Source organism: Megascapheus bottae, chromosome 6 (assembly GCF_031878675.1).
Source record: "Megascapheus bottae isolate mThoBot1 chromosome 6, mThoBot2.hap1, whole genome shotgun sequence".
NCBI lineage: Eukaryota > Metazoa > Chordata > Mammalia > Rodentia > Geomyidae > Megascapheus > Megascapheus bottae.
In genome coordinates this window covers 39,682,440-39,708,534 of record NC_143514.1, presented here as the reverse complement: position 1 = coordinate 39,708,534, position 26,095 = coordinate 39,682,440, and the positions used below count along the sequence as shown (strand labels likewise).

The window sequence follows — 26,095 nt, the reverse complement described above, 5'->3', positions numbered from 1 at the left end:
TACTATATTATTTTATCGTATTTTTGTAGTGTTGCAAATTTAGTCCAGTTCTCTCCTTTCACAATGCTAGACAAGAGCTCTTACCATTGAACTACACTCTGCCCCAAAATTTATGGAGCAACAGCAAACAACAACAAATATTAACTATCTAATTTGTACGACAATTCCATATAGAGGGCAATAAAAAAATACTGTTTTCTGTAGCAGAAGGAAGAATGTCTTTGACCTCCACGCACAGCTATCTTTCCTCAATCAGTCACTTCCTCCCTGTTGGCATTTTTTTTTCACATGTCTGATACCTGCCTGTATGATTAGATATATCACTGCATAAAGAAGACTGTTCAGGCATAGAGTATTTCCAGTTATGTTGATCTTCCCTTTGAGGAAGCCCTGCAGCCCCATTCTAAAAAGAGAGAAAAAAATACCTATGTGTTTTAGTTGAGATGAAATTTCTAAAGCTAAAAAGTGTTTCCAGGTCTTTCTTTTGCTGTTGTATAAATTCTTCTTCCACAGAATAGGATGATGTCTGATGCTGTGAAAGACAAAGCTGCTCGCTCCCTCAAGAAAAGTGAGAGCCTGTCCTCTTTAAGCTGCCATGAATTTCGAAGGAAGGGCATACATGGGCGCACCAAAGAGTGAGTAACTTAGTATTTGATGACTTAACTTGTTCAATAAACAGGCTTGTAAAATTTAGCAGGAAGAACAATAAAACATTTCTTTAGAGGCATATTTAGGCAATATCAGCCTACATAGATAAAAATATATATATACTTATATATCTTTATAATCAGCATATACATATACAATACACTTATTATTTAATACATTTTCTACTTTAGTTTCATAGTCTTTGTCCATAGACTTTTTTTTTTTTTTTTTTGCCGGTCCTGGGCTTGAGCTCAGGGCCTGATCACTGTCCTTGGACTTTCTCAAGCCAAGAGTTCTACCACTTGAGCCACAGCACCACTTCTGGCTTTTTTTCTATGTATGTGGTACCAAGGAATCAAACTTGGGTCTTCGTGCATGCTAGGCAAGCACTCTACCACTAGGCCAAACTCCCAGCCGGTCCATAGACTTTTATATGGCTGTATAAATTGAACAAATTTGCGATCTCTGCCGGTTAACCATTATCAAATTACTACACATTTAAAGGGTATTCTTTCCTTTTCATTGTATGATAAATCTCTCCTGATTGTTGCATTACAATTAGTGGACTGATACTTAATAAGTTACATTTTCTGGTTTTTGCTACCTATCCTGTTTGCTCTCTCCTTAAGGATGCATCAATGTTTAATTAATGTTTAATATAAGCATGGCATGCCATTTTGACTGCACAAAACAAATTAGCCTGATGCAGCAGCCAATTCATGTATGATGGACTTCCCTTGTCCATAATCTCCACAGGACTACAGGGTGCGGTGAGATAACTCCATTGGGTGGGAAGCAGGAGCTTCACAAACTAGAGAATAACTGACCTCATTTGAATGGTGAAAACAAAATTTTTCTGTATGCAGAGTATAGTAATGTATTTATTTATACATCCACTGTCCAGCCCTGAAAGTTTGTGATTACAAATACAAACTCTCTCAGTTAACAACAGAAAATTACATATTCGGGAGTAAAAAGAAAATCCCAGCATATGTGAAAAGAAAGGTGGGAGAAAAACTGATTCTACACTGTTCGCTTTCAAGCCGACCCCTTTCTGAGTGCTATTTCCGTTTCCCATTCGTGGATGTAAGCAGTTATCCACAGTGACATGTGCGTTTGGCAGGCACTGAGCCTGTTTCTCTCATGTTTCCTAAGATGGAAACAGAAGCCAGGAGGTTAAGTTACTTTCCCAGGTTGATACCCAAGCTTATTATCTCTGAAGCCAATAGTTCCACTTGTAGATCACAACAAAGGCTAGGGACTGAAGAGTCTATCTTTTGCCTCAAATGAAAATTGAAATTACATCATGCATCCAGAACTTCCATGTGGATGTCAATCCTCTCCACTTATATTTACTGACAGCATTGAACATACAATGTCATTCTTACTATATGGGTCCCACACACACACAATTACTCAGGATTTAGGGAGTTACTACCATGTGCCAATTGTTACACCAAGTATGGAAAGATGAATAACTGTAGGGTTCTAGCCTAGAGAGAGAAGCACAGTCTTCCTATAGCTTTGACCTCCTTTTCACAGTTGCTTGGGTCATTTAGTAAAAGTGACCAAACTGCAAAGGACTGGACTTATTAAATACATTTGAATTATTTGTGGACCAAATAGAAACAAGCCTTGCTTGGGTGAACTTTACAGTCTTTTGGAGAAGACAGAGTAACAAGTACTTAAATTTCATAGGTTTGTCCTATGGTTCTAGCCTGAAAGCTGTTGACAGGAGTTAAAACTGATACTGCCACATATCCCACATTTGATACCTGAGGAATAAGGCCAGATGTTAGAAGATCAAAACTAGGGAAAAGTTATCTACCTCTAATTAAAGCACCAACAAAATCTGAGACACAACTTTTACTAGAAAGCAAGACACTCTTGAAAGACTGAAATGGCCATCTTTCCAACTGAAGCCACAATACTCAGTAATATTGAGCATCACAGATTAGTAAGCAATTTCACATTTAATATCCATGTTTTGCTTACAAAAACCCTCTGAGTTAAACAAAGAAGAAACTTGTTAACTCTGATTTATTGTAAGTTTTGGGATGGGGTGGGATTGGAAGATTGTGTTGTAAGAAAACTGCTACACTCCTAGAGGAAAATTAAGTTGGTTTCTTACCTTGTACTATTTGAATGGCTGCAATGGAGATAGAAGATTGCAGTGTACAAAGCTATAAACTATTAGAGAGGAAAACCTGGGACAATTGTTTGTGTTTGAGAGAGAAGTAAAAATATTATAAATAAGATCCCAACATGGAAACTCAAACTATAAGGAAAAAATTTGTGATAGCTATACTTATAATTAACTGAACATTTCTGTTTAACAAAGTACATAATGGACACAGCTAGTAAGCTTATAGAAGATATGTACTTTAAAAAAGTTTTCAGGATAACAATTTAAAAAGAAAGAAAATGAACTTTAAAAATAAATTAAGGAGCCAGACACTGGAACTAGGCTTATGCCTGGTAATCCTTAGGACTCACAAAGCTGAAATCTGTGGATGTAGGTTCAAAGTCAGCCCTGGCAGTAAAGTCTGTGAGACTCTTATCTCCAATTAACTACAAAAAAAAAAAAAGCTGGAAATGGAGAAGTGGCTCAAGTGGTAGAGTGCTAGCCTTTTGAGAAGAAGAAGAAAAAAAAAGCCTACCCTCTGAGTCCAATCCCCAAAACCAACACAAAAATAAATGGCAATTAATTAGTTAATTAATTAAACAAAGGAGATAGCAGTGTTCAGGAACAAAGCCCAACAGAATTAACAGAATAGGAAGAGATACCTGAGTGCACTGGAAACCAGAAAAATTGGGCCAGGAATATGACTCAAGCTTTAAACTGTCTGCCTAGTAAATGGGACGTGCTGAGCTCAAACCTTACTTAGTTCCATTAAAAAAAAAATAGTTCAAGTTAAAAAAGGTACCATTTTGCACTTATCCATTGAAAATCATAAAAAATAGCAAGACAACCTAGAATATAAAATCTTAACTACTAAGCAAAGAAATTTAACAATATTTAGAAAATTCAGTTCTTGGTTCACAAAAGGCGTAACTTAACCACTCTATTTGTAATTGTGTTCACTCTCCTTTCTCCCTCAGCCACTTTCAAACTCCCTTAACCTGTTCCATCTTTCCTTTTACCATTTCCTCATACATCAAGTATTTAAAATTTTACTATGTAATATCTCATTGTTTATATTACCTATTTCATTGTCTACAGTTGTTCTGTTTGTTTCCTTTCCTCACTATGATAAAAGTTCTAAGACCATAAAGACTTTTGTTAATTTGTGGGGGGGGGGGGGGGTCCTGGGGCTTGAACTCGGCCTGGGTGCTGTCCCTGAGCTCTTCAGCTCAAGGCTCCCACCCTACCCTTGAGCCAAGCCCCACTTCCCGTTTTCTAGAGGTTAATTGGAGATAAGAGTCTCAGATCTTTTGTTCCCGTGCTGGCTTTGAACCTTGATCCTCAGATCTCAGCCTCCTGGGCAGCTAGGATTGCAGGCGTGAGCCACCACACCCAGATCCTTAGTTAATTCTTTTTCCTGGTGTTTTACTTGAAAAACCCAGAACAAGGCCTGGCACACAGTTGACCCCTCCGTATGTACGCTCGGATCATTGAACAAATAATTACTATGCTGCATGAATTTCTGAACAAGCAAGTTCCTTTGCTCCCTAACATGCTTGATTCACAGCCTCCTCATGTGCATTACATCAGGGCTCTCATTTTGTAGGCATAAGATGCACAAACAGCAAGGAGTAAAGTGCTTGTTCAAGTCTCTAATGCAAGTCACACTTTTGCCTTCTTGTTGGAAAGCCCTACTGTGCAGTTAAAGACAGAAGAACAGCTTCACTTGTGTTGAGAGCACGGTCTGCTAAGTCAGCCTCATCCTGGATGGTCCACGGTGGTGCAGAGGTAGCCATGTTGCTCTGGCTGCAGGCGTCACCTCTCTGCTGCAGATTACAGAAGGCTATGTGGCTTTGAGCCTGCGCACTCTCATTGGAGCTGCCCTGCAAGTTTTATGCAATGCCCTTGACCATCAGCTCCCCTTCTCATACAGGATGTTTAGCCTACTATGCTTCTGATGCTGACTCTGTTCTTCTGTTTATGCCCTCAAATTTGTATTTTGTCCTTTACCAATCTGAGAATTTATTTTCAAGTACACTGAAGCCAAACTTCTCACAGGACATTTATTCTGTGTCTTTCAGAATCACCCCTATCCTTGAAAAATAGATCCCCCGAGGCTGAATAATTTCTTTTCTTTTCTTCTTATTTTCCCATTCTGAGTGTTACCTTGACTTTTCTCTCCACTGTTATGTACCCTTATGATTAAGACAGGGCTAATGATGCAAGTAAAAATCTCAATCCTGGATCCCAGCCATTTTGGGGGTGCCCTGAACCCCCCCCCCCAGCAATAGAGTCACCAGCACTCAGTGAACAGAGCTAGGAGTCAGTTTAATATCAGTGCAAGTTCCTATTCTCCACCTTCAGGCTGATAGAGAACAGCCCCGACCTTCAGCCTTTAAAGATAAGCACCACACACAGGTGGTAGTCACTGTGTGACATCACCTTATGATGCCCACAGTCAGTAACCACGAGGATGGGAGCACACACAGGCCGCAGGTAGTCCTAACCACTCAGGTGGGCCAGCAGGCTAAGTTTTACAAAAACAAAAACAATTTGGCAGCTAATCCTGCTAAGTAATTACAAACACTAAATCAAAAATTCAGCTCAATTAAATAGCACAATATTAAACTGTCTTTCCAGACAAATAACACCACTACTGATAGAGGGATTATTGATTTTCTTTTGCTCTTAAGCCAAGATTTAAAAAAAAAAATCAATAGATATTCTCAGGTGGGAAATCCCCGATTAAGAAAGTTTCTAACCTATGGCCACCGAATCTTTGATAAGGGAGACAAAAAAAAAAATAGGATGGAAGAAAGACAGCCTCTTCAACAAATGGTGCTGGCAGAATTAGTTAAGCACCTGCAGAAAACTAAGGTTGGATCCTTATGTCACCCTGCAATAGAATTAATTCCAAATGGATCAAAGACCTTCCAGCCAAAGCACGTACACTGAAACCTTTACAAGAAGGAAAAGGAAATACACTAGGACTCCTTGGCACAGGTCGAAACTTTCTTAATAAAGACCCAGAAATGCAACAAATTAAAAAAGTTTGGACAAATGGGACTTCATGAAACTGAAGAGCTTCTGTATGGCAAAGGACATAGCTAGCAAGTTAAATAGAAAGCCCACAGAGTGGGAGAAGATCTTCACTCACCATACAACAGACATGGGCCTCATATCTAAAAATTAACTACAGCAAAAAAAAAAACCTGAATCTCTCCAAAACAAATCCTCCAAGAAACTACCATCCCATTAAAAGATGGGCTAAAGACTTAAAGAGAGACTTCTCTGAAGAGGAAATAAGAATGGCCTATAGACACATGAAGAAATGCAAATCAAAACAGCTTTGTGATTCCACCTCACTCCAGTTAGGATGGCCATTATCAAGAAATCTAATAACAGATGCTGGTGGGGATGTGGCCAGGAGGGATCACTACTACACAGTTGGTGGGAGTATAAACTTGTTCAACTACTCTGGAAAACAGTATGGTGGATTCCTCAAAAGACTAAACAAAGAGCTCCCCTATGACCCAGCAATCCCACTACTTGGCATTTACCCAAATGTCCAGGAACTAAAGCCACTAGCACAACGATGTTCATTGCAGCATTATTCACCATAGCTAAAATATAAAACCAATCCAGAGGCCCCTCAGGATGATTGGATCAAGAAGATGTGGTATTTATACACAATGGAATTCTATGCTGCTATCAGAAAGAATGACATCGCCTCATTTGTAATGAAATGGAAAGACTTGGAAAAAAATCATATTAAGTGAAGTAAGCCAGACCCAAAGGAATATAGGCTCAATGGTTTCCCTCATTTGTAATAATTAGTACACATCTAGGACTCTCCTAGCAGAGCATCACAATAGCTAAAAAGCTGTGTACATATGGTCATACAGGATGAGACTAAATGAAATGAGCTCTAGGATATGGAAACAAGAGCTTTTTCTTGTGATTGTTGTTCTTATGTACTGAAGTGTCCATAATTTGGGGTCTCCAAAGACCACCAGGAGTGGAATCCAATGTAAGAGCATGAATCTTTATTGCAAGCTCGAGCCTGGACTCACAACTGACAGCAACACAGCAGGTCTGAGTTGAGAGTCCCGACTTCCTAATGTACAGGATTTTTATAGGGTTTGGGGAACTTTCAAAGTATTGTCACAAGTCTGAGCAAATCATAACACACTGCAAAAAAATAAAAAAGAAATACTCAAAGTTGATTTGTGCAGCTAGTGGCAAGCAGATATTTGGCTGGAAGTGATTGGTTAGCTCAAAGGGTTGATGTTTTCTGAATTGATTGGCATGATGTCCGTGCTAGGGGATACATGCCAAACTGCAGGGCAGCTGGGGAAGATATCACATTGGTTATCTTGACCTGGAGCCTTTAAACACTGGGGCGGGGGGAAGTGTGGTTTTTACATAGGGATTTGTCTGGAATTTACTATTTTCCTTGAAGCTGCTAGCTCTGCTGGTTTAGAATTGGGTCAGAATGACTCTCTGGCAGGGCCTGATTAAAAATAACTTTTTACTGAAGTTGATCAAACTTCAAAATTAATTTAGACTTCTCAGTACTATGTTATTTCTTTTCTCTTTTTTTCTCCTTAGGAATCTCCTGTGATTACTGTATCTGATTTTGTTACCTGTTATATTGTATTGTATATATGTTTATTTGTTCATTTGAAATAGAGAAGGAAAGGGGGAAAACAAGATGATTGGGAGGGGATAAGGGTGGGCAAAGAGAAAAAACATGAGAAGGGATATCAACGTGGTAGAAGTAATGCACCCACTAACTGACGAATGTAACTACAACCCCTTTATACATTATCACGATAATAATTTTTTTTTAAAAAAAGAAAGTTTTTAAGCATCTTCTACCTCTACATCTTTTCCTCAAGTAACAGGGAGTCTAGGTTTTCTTGTATTACTACTGCTCCCTACTTTGTCTGATGCATTGTGGGCAACAAATACTTGCTGATTTTGTTTTAAACTTAATTTTATTGTCAGCATGATGTACAGAGGGGTTACAGTTACATATGAAAGGTAGTGAGAACATTTCTTCTCGAACATTGTTATCCCCCTCATGTTTTTCCCCCATTCTCCCACCCCCCCCAACATGTTGTCAAGTTCCTTTCCAACATATTGTCTTCTTTTTTCTTTTCTTTTTTTCTTTTTTTAATATTTTATTGTAATTAATAAAAGGGTTACATGATATTTGCTAGATAGAAGGTTCATTAATTCACATACATTGATATCCTTTCACATGTCTTGGTCCCCATTACCCTCCCCCTCACCCCCATCTTGGTTTTCCCCCCTTCCCTATCCAATTTCAAATAACCAAATACAAATATATCCAATATATCAGATAACAAAGTGAGATACTGTAACAATATGATATAACCAAAGGACAGCAAAAGAGATGAGAGATAACATAGTACATTAAGGACAACAATCATTCATTATATGGCTTTTGTTTCAATATCCTAGAGGTCCTTTCAATTAGCTTCATACTATATGGCCTTATGTATCAAGGTTTTGCTCTATTGCAAATCTCTGCTAGTAGAGCCCAAGGTTTCTACTGATTATGACAAATGAGGGAAACCATTGAGCCTAAGTTCCTTTGAGTCTGGCTTACTTCACTTAATATGATTTTTTCTAAGTCTTTCCATTTCCTAACAAATGGGGCGATGTCATTCTTTCTGACAGCAGCATAGAATTCCATTGTGTACAAATACCACATCTTGTTGATCCACTCATCAACTGAGGGACATCTAGGTTGGTTCCATATCTTTGCTATGGTGAATAATGCTGCAATGAACATTGTTGTGCTAGTGGATTTAGTATGCCCTAGTTTCTGGATGGTTGGGTAAATGCCAAGTAGTGGAATTGCTGGGTCATAGGGGAGTTCTATGTTTAGCCTTTTGAGGCACTGCCATACTGCTTTCCATAGTGGTTGAACGAGTTTTCACTCCCACCAACAGTGTAGTAGTGATCCCTCCTGGCCACATCCCCTCCAGCATCTGTTGTTATTAGTTTTCCTGATCCTGGCCATTCTAACTGGAGTGAGGTGGAATCTTAGAGTTGTTTTTTTTTTTGTTTGTTAAGAAATATTAGTTTTATTTAATGTTTTCACAGATGAATATTTATTCTATAAAAACTTTACAGATTGTACAGTTTATATATAGCTCAAACTACTGAACAAAAAAGTGGGTCCCACAGATGCAAAAGTACTGTACCAATCCATCCTAGATAAAGGAAGATTTACATACTGTATAGCTCTCCGTGTAGCTGGGGAGGTGGTTTAAGTCTTAGAGTTGTTTTGATTTGCATTTCTTTTATGACCAGAGATGTTGAGCATTTCTTCATGTGTCTATAGGCCATTTTTGTTTCTTCTTCAGAGAAGACTCTCTTTAAGTCTTTGGCCCATTTTAACAGTAAATGTACAAATTTAGAACAGGAAACCTCCTTTCTCTCTGTGCAGTGCAAAGTCTGTCCATTGGGTGGCAGTACACAACTTCAGTAACAATTTTTCCCTCCTTGCTCCCCAAAGGTCCCACAGGCTTACCAGTGAATAGATACTTCTAGGTGTTTCCTGCTTACTGTTTAAAGAAAGATTTGGTACTTCCAAAGTTTCCAATCTGCTCCTTTAATGTCTCCAAGGCTAGTTATGCGTAAAAATACTACTCCTTACTGTCCCTTCATAATCCTAGGTACACAGTAATTCACTGCATGTATGTACACACACACACACACACACACACACACACATAACTGAAGAAAGGATTTTTAATATTTGCACCACAAAAAAAATTGATAGATGTGTGAAAAGATACATATGACTACTTTCACGCTAATATTGCACAATGTATGAATGTATGGATGCATCAAAATATCACATGGTTTTCAAATGTACATAATCATTATGTATGAAGAAAGAGAAAGGAAGGGGAAGGCAGAGAGGGAAAGATCGAGGGGGAAGGGAACAAGAGAAATCTATATAGATAGAAGTGAAAAAGCCTGAATTAAAATGAGTCTTAGCCAAGTGTCGATGGCGCATGCCTGCAATCCTAGCTACTCGTGAGAATGAGATCTAAAAAACAAGCTTCAAAGACAGCTGTGCAGACAAATCTGAGAGACTTCTCTACAGTTAACCAGAAAATAAGGCTCTAAATATGACTCATGTGGTAGATTGCTAGCCTTAAGCACACACATACCAGAAAAAAAAAAAGAAAAAGAAAAAAAAAACTAAGAAAAGCAAAAAGTCTCAAGTTCCAGCCCTAGTTAGTACCTGCATTCACACACACACACACACACACACACACACACACACACACACACAGAATTCTTTCTTCATGATAATTAAATATTACAGCATCTGGAAAAATGTAATTGATATTATTATTTCTGTCTCAGACAATAATAACAATAAGACATGCCTTGTATTCTGTGTAATTTAGAGATTACTCAGCAAGCAAATTTCCATGATATTTTTTGCAAAAATGAAAGTTCATAAAAGAATAAACAAGTTCTAACATCTTTAAAAGATTTGTCTATTTTCTGTAACTAATCAAAGCTCAAAATACATTTTGATCCGCGTTAGTATCCAAAGAGTGCTTAACTCTCATTCAAACAAAGGGGAGGAGATGGCTAGCAACCGCTGGCAGCCACATCATCTTCAGCCATCATGAGAGAAAGCAGTTGGATAAATATTCAGTGTCAGTCAGCTATGACATTGGAGTTGACTCTGGTTGTTTTTGACAGAAGCTCTTTCTTCATAAATCCAACTCTCTCCTCAACAATTCCTCCTGAAATGGCAAATAGTAACTAAATCTTGTGTGAGATGTCTGCATTTCAATGGAAATTTTGTACTGAATTCATTCATTGTTATTCTCTTTCCCTGGAATAAATTAATTTTCCCAGTGTTTTCATCAATTTACACCAGACTTTCAGTTTGTCTCTGTTACTTTGTTGCTATTGTTCAGGTACTAGGCCTTGAACTCAGGACCTCCCCCTCTTGCTTAGCTTTTTTGGCTAAAGGCTGACACTTAACCACTTTGGCCACTCCTCCACTTCTTGATTTTTGTTGGTTAATTGGAAATGAGGGTCTCTCAGATTTGCCTGATTGGGGTGGCTTTGAACTGTGATCTTCAGATTTCAACCTCCTGAGTAGTTAGATTAGAGTCATGAGCCACAGGCACCCAGCATGCCTTATTTTTAGTTCACCTTCCTTTTCCAAAACATTACACCTTCCACGAACATATTTTACCAATGGAAACTTTTTTCTTCCTTAAACATCAACAGGTTGAGAATACATTTTAGAAAACAAAATTGAAGCTGGGTACTAGTGGTTCATTCCTGTAATCCTAGCTACTCAGGAGGCTAAAATCTGAGGATCGTGATTCAAAGCCAGCCCAGACAAGAAAGTCTGTGAGACTCTCATCTCCAATAAACTACTAAGAAAAAGAGAAGTCATAGAGTGCTAGCCTTGAGCAAAATGAAGCTTAGGGTAAGTACCCAGACCAAGAGTTCAAACCCCGGGACTGGCAAATACATTGATGAACAGATAAACAAACAAATGGTTTGACTGTAGCAGTCTGTTTGCAATGATATTATCTGTCTAGAAGAATTATTATTGGAGAGTCTAATTGCATTTACAATGTTATAATGCATACTCAAAAAGTTTATGGAGCATTATCAATGCTTTCTGGTAGTTAAAATTATAAATGTTGCTTTTTCAGCATCTAACATACTTTTCTGTAATGATTTCAAAAGACTTGAATGAAGCTGCTCATCAATAGAAAATATAATCAAATATGCCTAAACCAGAGCCAGGAGTTTGGCCTACTGGTAGAGTGTTGCCTAGCTAGCATGTAGACAGGGGTTTGATTCCTTGGTACCACATACATAGAAAAAGCCAGAAATGGTGCTGTGGCTCAAGTGGTAGACTTGAGAAAGAACAAGGACAGTGCTCAGGCCCTGAGCTCTAAGCCCCAGGACTGGCAAAAATAATTTAAAAATAAAAATATGCCTAAACCAGTGATCTAAAACTGATATTGCTAACTCCTTATTTTTTAAATATAAGAACACTTTAATTTCCAAAACTCTACCAAGCCCATATTCTAGCTTAATGTGACATTCTCGTATTATGGACATTTTTAATATTTTCATTTCTTTTGAGTTTACTCAAGCACTCTTATTTTTTATACTTAGCTATTGTTCTCTTTCCTTTGACATTCCAACCCATCTTATTCTAATGTGAGATCTATCAAACCTTGGTATTTATTTATTATTTCTTTAGGGCTTCAACTCAGAGCCTTGTAATCTTCCTTAGCTTTTTAGCTTACAGCTGGTACTCTACCACTGGTCTATTTTTTCTTTTCTTTTTTCATTTTCTTTTTTTATTATCGAAGTAACATAAAGAGAGGTTACACTTACATTTGCCAGATAGTGGACATATTATTTCTCACACATTGATACCCCTTCTTATGTTATTGTCCCCATTCCCCTCACCCATCCCTCCCAATCATCTTTCCCCCCCTTTCCTTTCATATTTCAAATAAATAAATGTACATACAATACACCAGGTAACAAAGTCATATACAATAACAATATGAGATTCATGACAGGGCAACAAAGGAGAAGAGAAATAACATAGTACATTAAGAACAATAATCACACCAGATAAAGGTCTTGTTTCCATATCCTAGAGATCCTTTCATTTATTCTCATTCTATATGACCTTATTTACCTAGGTTGCGAGCTATTGTGATCCTCTGCTAGGAGAGTCCTAGATGTGTACTAATTACTACAAATGAGGAAAACCATTGAGCCTATTTTCCTTTGGGTCTGGCTTGCTTCACTTAATATGATTTTTTCCCAAGTCTTTCCATTTCCTTACAAATGGGGCTAAGTCATTCTTTCTGATGGCAGCATGGAATTCCATTGTGTACAAGTACCACATCTTCTTGGTCCAGTCATCTACTTAGGGGCATCGGGGTTGGTTCCATATTTTTGCTATGGTAAATTCACTGGCCTTTTTCTAGAGGCTGGTACTCTACCACTGCCCTATAACTAGGGTTTGAATTCAGGGCCTAAGCACTATCCCTGAGCATTTTTGATCAAGGCTGGCACCTACACTTGAGCCACAGCTCCACTTCAGGTTCTTTGGTGGAGTTAAGTATCTCATGGACTTTCCTGCCTGGAGTTGGATGGGATCTTCAATTCTCAGAGCTCAGCCTCCTGAAGAGGTACAGTTACAAGCATGAGCTGCCAGCACCCAGCCCGTGGGGTTTCTTACATGTCCTTTGGAAGGCATTTTCAAAACAACAGTGTTGTAAAGGATTATTCATCCTTAGTAACCTTGAATAAAGCAATATAAGGACTGCTTATTTATTTTTAAAGTCTCCATTTGTTTTTTTTTTACCTTAGATTTCTAAACCCAAGTAGTATGAGCTTTCTGCCAACTCTTTCCTTTCTGAAAACTGTACGATATTCGGTGGAAAAGAAGTAATACCGTATTTCTGTTTGAGCATGGATATTTAATTCCAGGTAGTCAGTGTCCCCACTTTCATTCTCTCAATGTTAACATCCATATGCCCTTTCCACTGGAAGTTAAACAGGTTATCTGAAGTCTAAGTCTGCAAAGCTAGGCCCTTTTCCTCTTGGCTTATATCTCTAAAAACATTGAATATTGACTCCTCTGCTTGCATTGAAGGGTATTGTGAAGGTCAAATAAGAAAGCTGATGGGACATGGTTTGCAAAGTCAAGAGCAGCGGACTCAATCTCAGGGCACTTTGACTTATCTTAGAACCTATTCCCCACATGACAGGGCTTTTGAAGCAGCAGTTACTGCCTTTGGTACTGCCCACAACACCTGCAGCCACTATGGCAGAACAGGTTGGTTGCTACTTCAAAGAGTAACTGAAAATTGAGGGAAGCAGGTGTTATAAGAAAGAAGACCCAATCACTAATCCCAGAAATCCATCCATCGTGATAAAGGCAGCAGAATTTTTTATATATTTTTATTGTAATTAATAGAAGGGTTACATTATATTCACCAGATAGAAGGTGCATTATTTCACATACATTGATACCCTTTTTCATGTCTTGGTTCCTATTTCCCTTCCCCCCACCCCCACCCCTCATCTTGATTTCCCCCCTTCCCTATCCAATTTCAAATAACCAAATAAGCATTTATCCAATATATCAGATAACAAAGTGAAATAGTAGAACAATATGAGATAACCAAGGGACAGCAAAAGAGATGAGAGATAACATAGTACATTAAGGACAACAATCACTCATTATATGGCTTTTGTTTTTATATCCTAGAGGTCCTTTCATTTAGCGTCATACCGTATGGCCTGATGTATCTAGGTTTTCCACAATCGCAAACCTCTGCTAGGAGAGCCCAAGGTTTCTACTGATTATGACAAATGAGGGAAACCATTGAGCCTATGTTCCTTTGAGTCTGGCTTACTTCACTTAATATGATTTTTTCTAAGCCTTTCCATTTTCTTACAAATGGGGCGATGTCGTTCTTCTGACAGCAGCATAGAATTCCATTGTGTACAAATACCACATCTTGTTGATCCACTCATCAACTGAGGGACATCTGGGTTGGTTCCATATCTTTGCTATGGTAAATAGTCTTTTGATGAACATCATTGTGCTAGTGGATTTAGTATGCCCTAGTTTCTGGATGGTTGGGTAAATGCCAAGTAGTGGAATTGCTGGGTCATAGGGGAGCTCTATGTCTAGTCTTTTGAGGAACTGCCATACTGCTTTCCATAGTGGTTGAACGAGTTTGCACTCCCACCAACATTGTAGTAGTGATCCCTCCTGGCCACATCCCCTCCAGCACCTGTTGTTATTAGTTTTCCTGATCCTGGCCATTCTAACTGAAGTGAGGTGGAATCTTAGAGTTGTTTTGATTTGCATTTCTTTTATGACCAGAGATGTTGAGCATTTCTTCATGTGTCTATAGGCCATTTTTGTTTCTTCTTCAGAGAAGACTCTCTTTAAGTCTTTGGCCCATCTTTTAATGGGATGGTTGTTACTTTGGAGATTAGTTTTGGAGTGATTCAATTTTTTGAGCTGTTGATATATTTTAGATATGAGGCCTTTGTCTGTTGTATGGTTAGTGAAGATCTTCTCCCATTCTGTAGACTTCCTATTTAATTTACTAGCTATGTCCTTTGCTGTACAGAAGCTCTGCAGTTTAATGCAGTCCCATTTATCCAGCCTTTCTCTGATTTGTTGTGTTTCTTGGTCCTTACTGAGAAAGTTTCTACCTGCAAGGCAGTAGAATTCTCTTGCACCACTTTCATGAACTGGTGGGTGAGGGAGGGGGAAGTATAATTCATCCTGTAAATTGTAATGTATTAAAGGTTTAAAATAAAGATACTATTTTTTTCAAATATCAATTTCAAGAAGTTTACACATTCCCAATAGGAGAGAACTTAGTAAACTCCAAGTGCGGGTTGGGGGTCAGAATAATCACAAAAGAAGGAGAAAAAATATATCTCCTACTCATTTAATCCAAGAAAAACACTATTTAGAAAAGCAGTCACTGGGAACATACATGCACACACACAGACACACACATTATTTTATCATCTCCTTTGAAATGACATCTGTTGCAAGTTCCATTTTCACAGGTGGAGAAAACTGGGGGAGAGAGTTTGGAGACCCATTAGTTACAGTTGATTTTTCTTTGAGCTAAGATGAGTTAAGATGCTGGAGGGACATTCAGGCCTCTGCGTGACTCTCCTGTTTAGCACCTGTATGAGCTCATATTGCCTTGGTGACCAAGCCATGCTTCCGTCTTCATGTTGAAAGGGCTGATTGATGCTTATTGACGTTTGGTTTCTTGGGTAAATGGTGGTTTCTGTCACTGTATAGATGAGTTTCTCATTTTTTTTATGCTGAGAGGATTTGGTGGTATTATATAATTGTAGTGAGGTTTCTATAAGACCCCTTGTTTATGCAGATTTGTTTCCCTATATCGCCCCATTTGTGAGCTTTGTCTACTTTAAAAACTGCTTAGACACCTGGCTGTTAAGAGATCTGGTGGCACTGGCTTTTGAAACACACACCCTATTATCCCATAGGCATAGATCAGCCTCGGATCACATAGTGGATTATCAGATGTCCTGGCTAACTGCTTTGGGCTTCAACCACTACACAGAGACCTGCCCCCAAATATAGCAATGTTAACATTGACATTACCATTTAAATATGTCAATGTCATATATTTATAAGACTTCATCTGAACATTTTTAGGGAAAATGTTACCTTTGTAAGCATATGGTCTTCAAACAATATTGTGTTTTTTGCTATTGCTAGGATCATGATTAACTGTGTGTCCCTCTTGATTTTAGATCTATGAGTACAGTGTCTTACAAGGATGAACCAAGCCAGCATGAAGAGGTCTCTCACCTTACAGTTCAGTTGGAAAACACCTACCAATTAAGTGGGTTACTCTTCATTCAGCCTTATATTCAATTTCTTTTTTTAAATTTTTTATTATCGGGGTAATATATAGAAGGGTTACAGTTACATTTGCCAGATAGTAGGTGCATTACTTCTCACACATTGATATCCCCTCATATATTCAGTTTTTAATTTACTGACTGATATCTGCTTCAAATCATATCCTATAACCTATCATTGTTTTCAGTCCTAGCATAAGAGCCTTAATTTATTCTGGGATTTGCTGCTGCTTCAATTTTTTTGTCTCTCCTAAATATTAGCAACACCCATTGCTTACTTTTCTTTACCAAGGTTTCTTAAAGACCAAGAAATTTCCCTGTGTGTGGCACAGAAGTATATAATCTATGATTGAATTAAGAACTTTATGGGGGTATTTCTGAATAAAGTTATTATATATCTACGTATGTTAAGTTAACCAAAAGATATAGATAGATAGCCAGCCAGATGGATTATCCCAAAACACCCACTAATGTTGTTGATAGTGACAAGAGCCAAAAAACCTCAACCCAGAGGCAAATGATTCCTAGTCCCCTGTTGACAAAAATGTGTTTCTCTTACCATTGAGGTTTTGAGTTTTTGAAAACAAACATCTTTGCACCTGCCCCTGAGCTCCCAGGTGCAGTCCACTGAGGATATCTTTTCCTATTCATGTTTCTTTGTAGACCAACTGTTTTCTCTAAATGTGGGCTGGCTCACTATTATCTGAATTCAGATATAATTACCGTTCTACAGAAATCCCATGGAGATTTACCAAAGGGCAGGAGAAGACTCCATGGGCCAGTATGATTCCATCGGTGGCTGTTAAACCAAAGAAAATTATAAACGATTATTCCATCCTACTATGCCTGTGGCCCTTCTTCTATAATAATTCCCAAATGCTACATGTACTGCAGGGCTCCCTAATTAGTTTTCTGGTGTTTTTATAGTGCTTGTAGATAGCTAATATTCCTGTCATGAGGTATTCTGTCTACAGGCTTTCTGGTAGCCTTGACAGATTCCTTTTGGGACTGTGTCACCATTTCTGATCCATAACATTTTGCAGAAGCTGATACTAGCTTCATAAATGGAGCAAGTGCCTGATTCTGGGATGACATAAAAGCCCTAAGCAATCCTACTCAATCCTCTGAGATTAAATTTAGCAAGTGTTTGGCCTGTTGAAGATTCCGATAAATCCATGAACCTAAACCCTTGTAAGGACAACGGTAGCTTCCACACCCTTGCTCCCACATAGAGCCTGAAACTTAAAGAGAACAACTAAATAGAAGGTTATCATTTGAGTCCTAAATTCAGCTGGCTGCCTTTAGAGTTTTCAATAAGGCAGACTGTGTTTGAGCCAGGCTTTCCCTGACTCACTGCAATCAGAAATTTTTAATCACTGAGAGGCTGTGACCTAGCTGTGAATGCTGAAAGACTTTGATTTCAAGGAGACAAAGCAGTTGAAATGTAATCCCCTATATTTCTTCTTCATAACTCTATGTTTTCACTACTGATTTTTCCCCAAATGCTCAAACTAAATCATCTAAGTTTTAGAAGTGCTTAGTATTGGCCAAGTTAGAAAAGTAATGGCTAAAGTAGCTTACTATGGATAAACAGTTGCATATTTTCTTACAAGTCTTTTGTGATTAAAGACCTTTATGTTTGACCACCCACATTTATAAACATTCATTTAGCTGTTTTATTCCTCATCAAAGCTGCATTTTTATTTCTACTTAATCTTGGATTTATTTTGCCTGTGAAGGGCTCTGTACTAAAGACACTATAATAAAGGCTTTTTTCATATCTTCATAATGTAACACCAGCCAGAATAGTAGGAATGGGGAATTAGTGAAAAGCCAACGCAGCATTCTTAAATAATTTTTTCATTCTAGTTGTGTCATCTAAACAGATCTTAAGTATATGACATGGTTGTCCTTCCTTTATGTAAGTAATTACAGTCACCAAAAAATGAGAATGAGACATGAATAAAGCCTATAAGAGAGAAATTGAAGAAAGGAGATTTTGAAATAAAGCACTTCCTATTCATCACTAATAAACTGCTGAAGCAAGAGTATGAAAGAAAGCCGGGTGTCAGTGGCTCATGACTGTTATCCTAATTACCTAAGAGGCTGAGGTCTGAGGATCAGGACTCAAAACCAAGCCAGGCAGGAATGTCCATGGCACTCTTTATCTCTAATAAATTACCAGAAAACCAAAGTGGCGCGGAGGCTCAAAGAAGTAGAGCTCTCACCTTGAGTGAAAAAACCCAGACAGTGCTCAGGCCCTGAGTGAAAGCCTCATGACCGACAAAACAATAGATAGGTAGATAGCCATTCAGACAGGCAAACAGGCAGGCAGGCTGATAAGAACATGGAATAAGAGCTACTCCGGAGACTGAGATCTAAGGGTCACATTTGTAGACAGCCTAAGCAGGAAAGTTGGTGAGACTATCTTTAATTAATTACTAAAAAGTCAGAAGTGGAGCTGTGATTCAAGTAGTGGAGCACAAGAGTTGAGCATAAAAGCTCAGGGACAGCACCCAGACTTTGAGTTCAAGTTCCAGGACACACACACACACACACACACACACACACACACACACACACACACACACAGATGGTCACCCAAAGCTCTGAGGTAATCTGATGCTCAGGATTAGGCTCTTTATTTTATGGTACCAATCCTGAGAGTGAATGCAGAGCCTTGGTGCTGATGAGGAGTTTTTTGCTCAAGACTAGTGCTCTACCACTTGAATTGCAGCTCCATTTTAGGGTCTTGGATGGGGATGTTAATTGGAGTCTGGAATCTGGAGTTTCCTAGACTTCCTACCTGGGCCTGGCTTTGAACCATGATTCTCAATGTTCTGAATATCCAGGATTACAGGTGTGAGCCCAACACCTGGCTGATGACCACCCTTTTGCCACCCTGAGACAACCTGCCTGAGATTGAAACAAGAATGATGAAAAGTAGATCCTGAACAAAGAAAGAGAAAGGAAGAAAGGAGAGGGAGAGGCTTCCATAAACGGCTCACGTCCTAGCTCTGGTGTCATTATGTTGGGGGTCTCTCGAAATCCTTCCTGATAATGAGGACCCCAATGCCCCCAACTTGTATCTTCTCCCATTTGTTTCCTTCTCAAAAAGATGAACTCTCTCTCCGCCTTTCCTTCAGAATGCAATAACAGCAGCAAGTCTAATGTCAATGCACATCTAACGAGCATTTCATTGCACTAAACATTTTTAGCATTTTATTTCATGTAATCCTAACATAGAAAATGCATAATAGTAATTCTTATTAGCACAGTATGAAGCAGTTGAAGCACAGATATGTTAAGAAATCTTATCTTTAGCTATTCCCTCTTAAACCTATTTTAATATATTTTTTTGTTCTGATTCTTCAGGACTCAGCCTTCTGAAACATTTTTCTTCTCCTAAAGAAAACATTATTTCAAAAATAAAGAGACAGAAGATAAGAAAAGAAAAGCTTTGCTGTTCGCATTATTTGACTCTGAGAGGTAGCTTTCAGAGATTATATTAGATGTCAAAAGCTGAACAGAGACACTTGCTGTTTCTTTGAATCTGAGAGAGGCAATGGATGATTCTGAATGCATAAGGGGAAAGGCCACAAAGAAATGAGATAATAAAATTTCATTTCTACCTTTCAAAGCTTTCAAAATAGAATCTGGTCTGTAAGTGTTTAAAAAAAAAAAAGGAAACTAAGCAAAGTGCAGAAAGGACATTTTTATAGCTAAACAATGGGAACTCTTGGAAACAAAACTCCAGTGCCCCCAGGATTCTGTTTGCATTACTGACCATGGTTCTTCTTTCATTGTGGCCTGCCCTCCCTCCAACAATGGAAAAACCTACTCTCTGACATTCTTAAGGGGCATAGGTTATAACAAGCGAGAGGCTGACTCCTCTGTTTCTGGATACAGTTTAAAACGAAAATTCTAAGAAATAACTCTAATTGGCTTGGCCGGTCACAGTATCATCTCAGGAGGCAGTACTGAATCCTAAAGAGCCCCAAGACTAGAAGAGGAAGAGAATCAGTTTCCAGAAAGAAAAATGCTGTTCCCAAGTGGAAGGGAGGAGCATGAGGCAGACAATTGCCCACAATGAAGGAGCTGGCTGTAGGAAACAATCCATACAAATAGGTTAATACAAGTCAGAGCTAAGGTCCCTGTGAATGTTTTGGGCCAAATAAAGTCATCTGATATGAGTCCTTGGTGAGAAGGAATGAGAATAAAAAGGACACCAATTATTTAATTTAATCTAGGTTAATGGTATCTTATTAGATTTCTTCAGTTAGACTCTGTTTCATAAGAATTCACAAGTAGAAATTGTCTAAAAGAGTCATAGGAAGGAGACACAGTGCAAGTACCCAGGAGCAGGAATAGAATGACTGTCCATAGATTGATCAGTGATCATCTCTCTTACCCTAATGAACAGGAACTAAACGCCCCTATGATTTCCTCCTTTCCCCTCCATCTCCTTAAAGAGGCCTTTGATGAAACGCACCGGGAATTTTCTTAACTTAGTGTGCAACACATTTCCTTAAACATGGTCACGACAAACAATCCCCATACTAAGAGATACGACTAATAGATAACTATTAAAAGAGTATTCGATATTATTCTTTTTTTTAATTGTAATTAGTAAAAGCGTTACATGATATTTGCCAGATAGAAGGTGCATTAATTCACATACATTGATACCCTTTCACATGTCTTGTCGATATTATTCTTGATTTCAATTTTTCTTCTTAGATAAAGGCCACCCAAATAACAAAAAGTCTCTTCATGTTTCAATATTATTATTTTTATTTTGCCAGTCCTGGGGCTTGAACTCAGGGCCTGAGCACTGTCTTGGGCTTTTTCCTCAAGGCTAGCTCTACCACTTGAGCCACAGCACCTTTTCCAGCTTTTTTTTTATGTATGTGGTACTGAGGAATCAAACCCTGGTCTTCATGCATGCTAGGCAAGCACTCTACCACTAGGCCAAACTTCCAGCCCTTCAATATTATTTTGATTAGCCAACGAAATGGGTAGATCTGATCTGACGTTCCAAAGAAATTTCTTGTGTGTTTTCAGGGCCTACCAAACCTTTTCCTGTGGTCACTGTCAATTATATTTTGAAAGATGTGCTGACTAACTATCTACAAGAAGAAGAGTATGAACCAGAGCTCTGCAGACAGATGACTAAAACTATTGCTGAGGTACATGTGTAATTTCCCCAAAGTGTTAGCCAAAATTACAATATTTACTAAAAGCACAATCCATATTCTACTTCTTAATAAAAGGGATTATTTTTCTATTTTGTTATATGACATATATTTGTTAAATATATATGTAAATACACACAGATATATATATATCTCCAGTCCTGGAGCTTGAATACAGGGCCTGAGCATTGTCCTTGGGCTTTTTCCTCAAGGCTAGAGCTCTACCACTTGAGCCACAGCACCATTTCCAACTTTTCTATTTATGTGGTATCAAGGAATTGAACCCAGGTCTTCATGCATGCTAGGCAAGCACTCTATTACTAGCCAAACTCCTGTCCCCTGTACATATATTTTTTGTAATATATATATTTACTATATATATTACAAATATATGTATATTTACAAAAATATATTTTTGTAAAAAATATGTTTGTTAGGACATAGATCTTATATGTGGTATATAAAATAAGCCTTTGTCTGAAATAATCATTATGTACATCATTTGTATCAAATTTATACAGAACTTACTCCTAAAAAATGTTCCTGTAAAGGATATAATTTTTGATTGTTGATATTCTCTTAACCATGGAAACCTGAGTGCCATTAAATAAATTTCTGTTTTCATCAATTAATGTGCTAGCACTTTGTTGCCATTTTCTTTACTCTTGTCTTCATAACAAATCCTTTAATAAACATTCATTATTTGTCATATTACAGGAATCTGCAGAATATGAACAAGAATAGCAAAATTCTTTGAGAGAAAACTATCTTTAGTTATGTTCAAAAATCATAATAATACATTAAATTCTTTACTTGAGCTTGGTACTGGTGGCTATAATTCTAGCAACTCAGGAGAGTTGAGATCTGAAGCTTGAGATGCAAAATCAGCTCAGGCAGATAAATCCAAGAGACTCTTGCCTCCAGTTTAACAGCAAAAAAGCCAGAAGCAGAGCTTTGGCTCCAGTGGTAGTAATTCAGCCTTGAGCAAAAAAGCTAGGAGACAGTGCCCAAGCCAAGTTCAGTCCCTAGTATTAGCGCACACACACACACACACACACACACACACACACACACACACACACGCACACAATAATAATAATAAATAAACAAATAAGTATAACTCTGTGCTCTGGGTTACAATTGCTTAATGTCCCTTAGAAAGTGTCATATATTCCTGGCTTCACCATTTTATCTCTGGATGTTCTATTTCACAAAGGCTATAATGAAAGGAAATTGAGAGTTTTAGCTCTGCACCAATTACCAAAAGTACCTATAATGTGCCCTGATATTTTCTTAAACTAAATCCATTGTATTTGTAACAGAGTTTATTGCGATTCAAAGTGGCTAACCCAACCCCCTTTCTTTTTCTTTTTATAATGTCTAGGTTATTAAAGCCCGAGTCAAGGAATTAATGATTCCACGATATAAGCTAGTTGTAATTATTCACATTGGACAACTGAATGGTCAGAGTTTACTTATTGGAAACAGATGTCTCTGGGATCCTGAAAGCGATACTGTTTCATCCTATGTTTTCAGAAATGCTTCTCTCTTTGCTCTTGCAAATGTGTATGCAGTTTATCTTGAGTAATTGAAAAGAACTATGGCTCTTATACTTTAAAGTCATGAAATGAACTGTAACTATGTACACAAAGATTGTACTGCCATAAATTGTAAGAAAGAAACAAGACTAACATTTCAAATAACTAGAAGGCTTTGGACTTTTTAAAAAATAATTCTTGTAAGAATTGGAAGAGGGAAGATTAGCAGCAGAAAGAATCTTATTTATACAAAGCAGTAATGAGATCTGCTTGACTATTTTCATAAGCCTAGAGTCTTATTTGATATTACTTTTGGAACTAATTATTTTAACCATTCATTTAGATAGTTCGAATTCCCTAGGTTACCACTGGACAAAGAGAAGTTTCAGAACCATTCCCAGCACTGGTGGCTCATGCCTGTAATCCTAGCTATCCCGGAACCTGAGATAGGAGGATCACAGTTTAGACAGAAAAAATCCCCATAAGACTCTCATCAATCAAAAACTAGAAGTAGTGCTATGGCTCAAGTGGTAGAATGCTAGCCTTGAGCACAAAGAGACTCAGGGACAGCACCCAGCCCCTGAGTTCAAGTCTTACAACTGACAAATATAATATATATATATATATATGGTTATATACCAATAGTCATAGACTATAGATGCTAATGAATAAATGACAGTAGAATATTCTATGTGATATACACAAAAAGTGACTAATGCTAATATGTCTTGGTGTTGCTTATAAAAGAACACTGGGTTTCATTTAATAAACTGAGCAGCATTCATTAACTGCAATTATTGTTATACATACCTGACAGTTGAAACTGCTGAGGTAGAATTAATGCCTTCATAATGATTATCATGGTCCCATAGGACCTCAAGCTAAAAAGAAGTTCTTGTGAGCTGCCTACACTTTATAAAATTGCTGGAGAACTGAACATTGGCTCTTCAATACTGGAAACTATAGAGTGAACAAAGGGTTTTTAGGACAGTGGAGTAGACATCTTATTAAATATACATGATGCTTGATGGTAAATGTATCTGTACCACATAAAATCATGCCTTGGAAAAAGATAGTACTTTTAAATATACAACTGCCTGATGTGCCTTTAAATTGGAAGGTTCTCCTAGGCTAACTAACTTTTATACAAGATATATAGCTGGCAGCTTAACAAATAAAACCTATGTATTTACCATTTTGTTCCTATGAATTTAATGCTAAAATGAGCCAGTGTGGTTTTAAATGGAAAGGCATTAAAATTTACAGGGCTGAAATAGCTTATTACTTTGCTGGTTAATGTGTCTTGTACCATGGATCATTTATTTTTATGGAGCTTTCAAGCCTCTTTGTGTGTGTGTGTGTGTATGTGTGTGTGTGTGTGTGTGTGTGTGTACACGCACTCCCGCGTGCGTATGTGCAAAACAATGCTGTTCTTGGATGCCAAGCAGACTGCCTAGAGGACATTTGTTAAAGGTCAAAGACAAATTGTTCACATATGGAGAAAATTAGCAATGTTATAGTCTTAAGGAAAATGTGGAATGCATATCAAAAAAAAGTTTAAGAAATGGAAAGAACAGTCGATGCGTTTGAATTTGGATTTTAAAATATTTGCCATCTTATTCTTTCCTAAAGTGAATGTGGTAAAAGAAAATGCATACTCACTAAATTCCTTTTTCTCTTTTTCTAACTTATAAAGTAGCTTTTCAAAACGTATTTGTTAAATTTTCTTTTTTTTGTTCTGCTAGTGCTTTAGGGGAATATGTTTATGCAATAATTATCATGACCAACTTTTGTCAATCTCCATAGGCCAATTTTGAATCTGGACTAGATTATAAGTGAAGCGAGAAAATATGATTCAAATTTTCATTGAATATTTGCAAATATCTCACACTGTGGAAGAAAAGCAGCAGCGATCTTACAGCAACTTTTCTTGAACAAAGCAGAACAAAGAAATATCTTTAATAAGTCTATTGTAAAAATGACTCTTCTGAGTTCTAAATTATAATTCAAGAGATAGTGTCTCATTATTTCCCCTAGGTTGTACTGGGAATCACAAAAAAAGCCGACATTGCTGTCAAATTACTGTGTACTATAATTTCAATGAGTTCAATGAAGAACTTCAGCAATTATCTAGCACTATAGGAATGTACAGTACAAACCATGTCTCATTTAGGAGAATACTCATCATTCAAAGCCTTTGAGTAAGAAATTTGGAAAGAAACTCTGCCATAAATTTGAAGGAATTGTACTTTGAAATACCAAATTCCCCTGGCATTTTGTCCTTTCAGTAAGTTTCCAATAGTGCCATCCTTTGGCCCATGCTGGCTGGGTCCTTTCCTACCATGGAGACTTCATATCTGCTTTTCCCCACCCTGAACCTGCTCTCTTCTGAGTGAGCAACCTTTTTCACTTTCCAGCATTCACCTCAAGAACCTTCTCTCAAATCCTTCTTTACCCAATCCTTCTCTACTATTCTGTTTCTTCTCAAACCACTTTCCTAGTTGAGCTTCCAATTACTCTCAAATTAATGGTTTAATATTAATTTTGTGTTCTTTGCCAGGTTGAAAACATTAATTCCAATAGACCTCATGCCTTGGCAACATTTAACAAATTGAATTCATCTTTCCTTTTAAAGCAAGAACCAGATTGTGACCCTCTGCTACCTACTTCCCAATTGCAATGAAATCTCAGTACATAGCTAAACCCTAGAGGAGTAGGATGCCATTAAAATGGTAACAGGAAGACACTACCGACCACAGACCAGACTACAGCAGGTCACAAGTGCAGAACATTGTCATCAGATTAAGGGCATTATAGCAGACTTATGAAGAGAAGTAGCAACTTAATCTAGACTGTGATTTAGATAAACAGGGTTCATGGTAGTAAGAAATTAGAGTAGCCTGGGAATGTGGCTCAGTTGTAGAGTGCTTGAAGCCCTGGGTTCGATTTCTCTATACCACATAAACAGAAAAGGCCAGACGTGGCACTGTGGCATAAGCGGTGCTAGCTCGGAGCAAAAGAAGCTCAGGGACAGTTCAAGCCCCAGGACTGGCAAAAAAAAAAAAAAAAAAAAAAATGCTGACTTGGGCCAG

The 26,095-nt window shown here is 37.9% G+C and overlaps 1 protein-coding gene across 1 annotated transcript; it reads left to right on the top strand.

The window, feature by feature from the left end:
* The first annotated feature begins 519 nt into the window (after positions 1-519).
* Positions 520-23,053, top strand: Dynlt5 (dynein light chain Tctex-type family member 5). Its single transcript, XM_090333724.1, has 4 exons — positions 520-635; positions 16,160-16,251; positions 21,335-21,459; positions 22,850-23,053. Exons 1-4 carry the CDS (start codon positions 520-522, stop codon positions 23,051-23,053), a joined length of 537 nt encoding a protein of 178 aa, XP_090189850.1.
* The last annotated feature ends 3,042 nt before the right edge of the window (positions 23,054-26,095 follow it).

Bases quoted from the DNA above. Each gene is read 5' to 3' on its own strand.
- Dynlt5 (XM_090333724.1), top strand. From the start codon at position 520: ATGATGTCTGATGCTGTGAAAGACAAAGCTGCTCGCTCCCTCAAGAAA. The intron at 636-16,159 runs GTGAGTAACTTA...TCTTGATTTTAG, and splicing joins ATACATGGGCGCACCAAAGA to ATCTATGAGTACAGTGTCTT. The intron at 16,252-21,334 runs GTGGGTTACTCT...GTGTGTTTTCAG, and splicing joins GGAAAACACCTACCAATTAA to GGCCTACCAAACCTTTTCCT.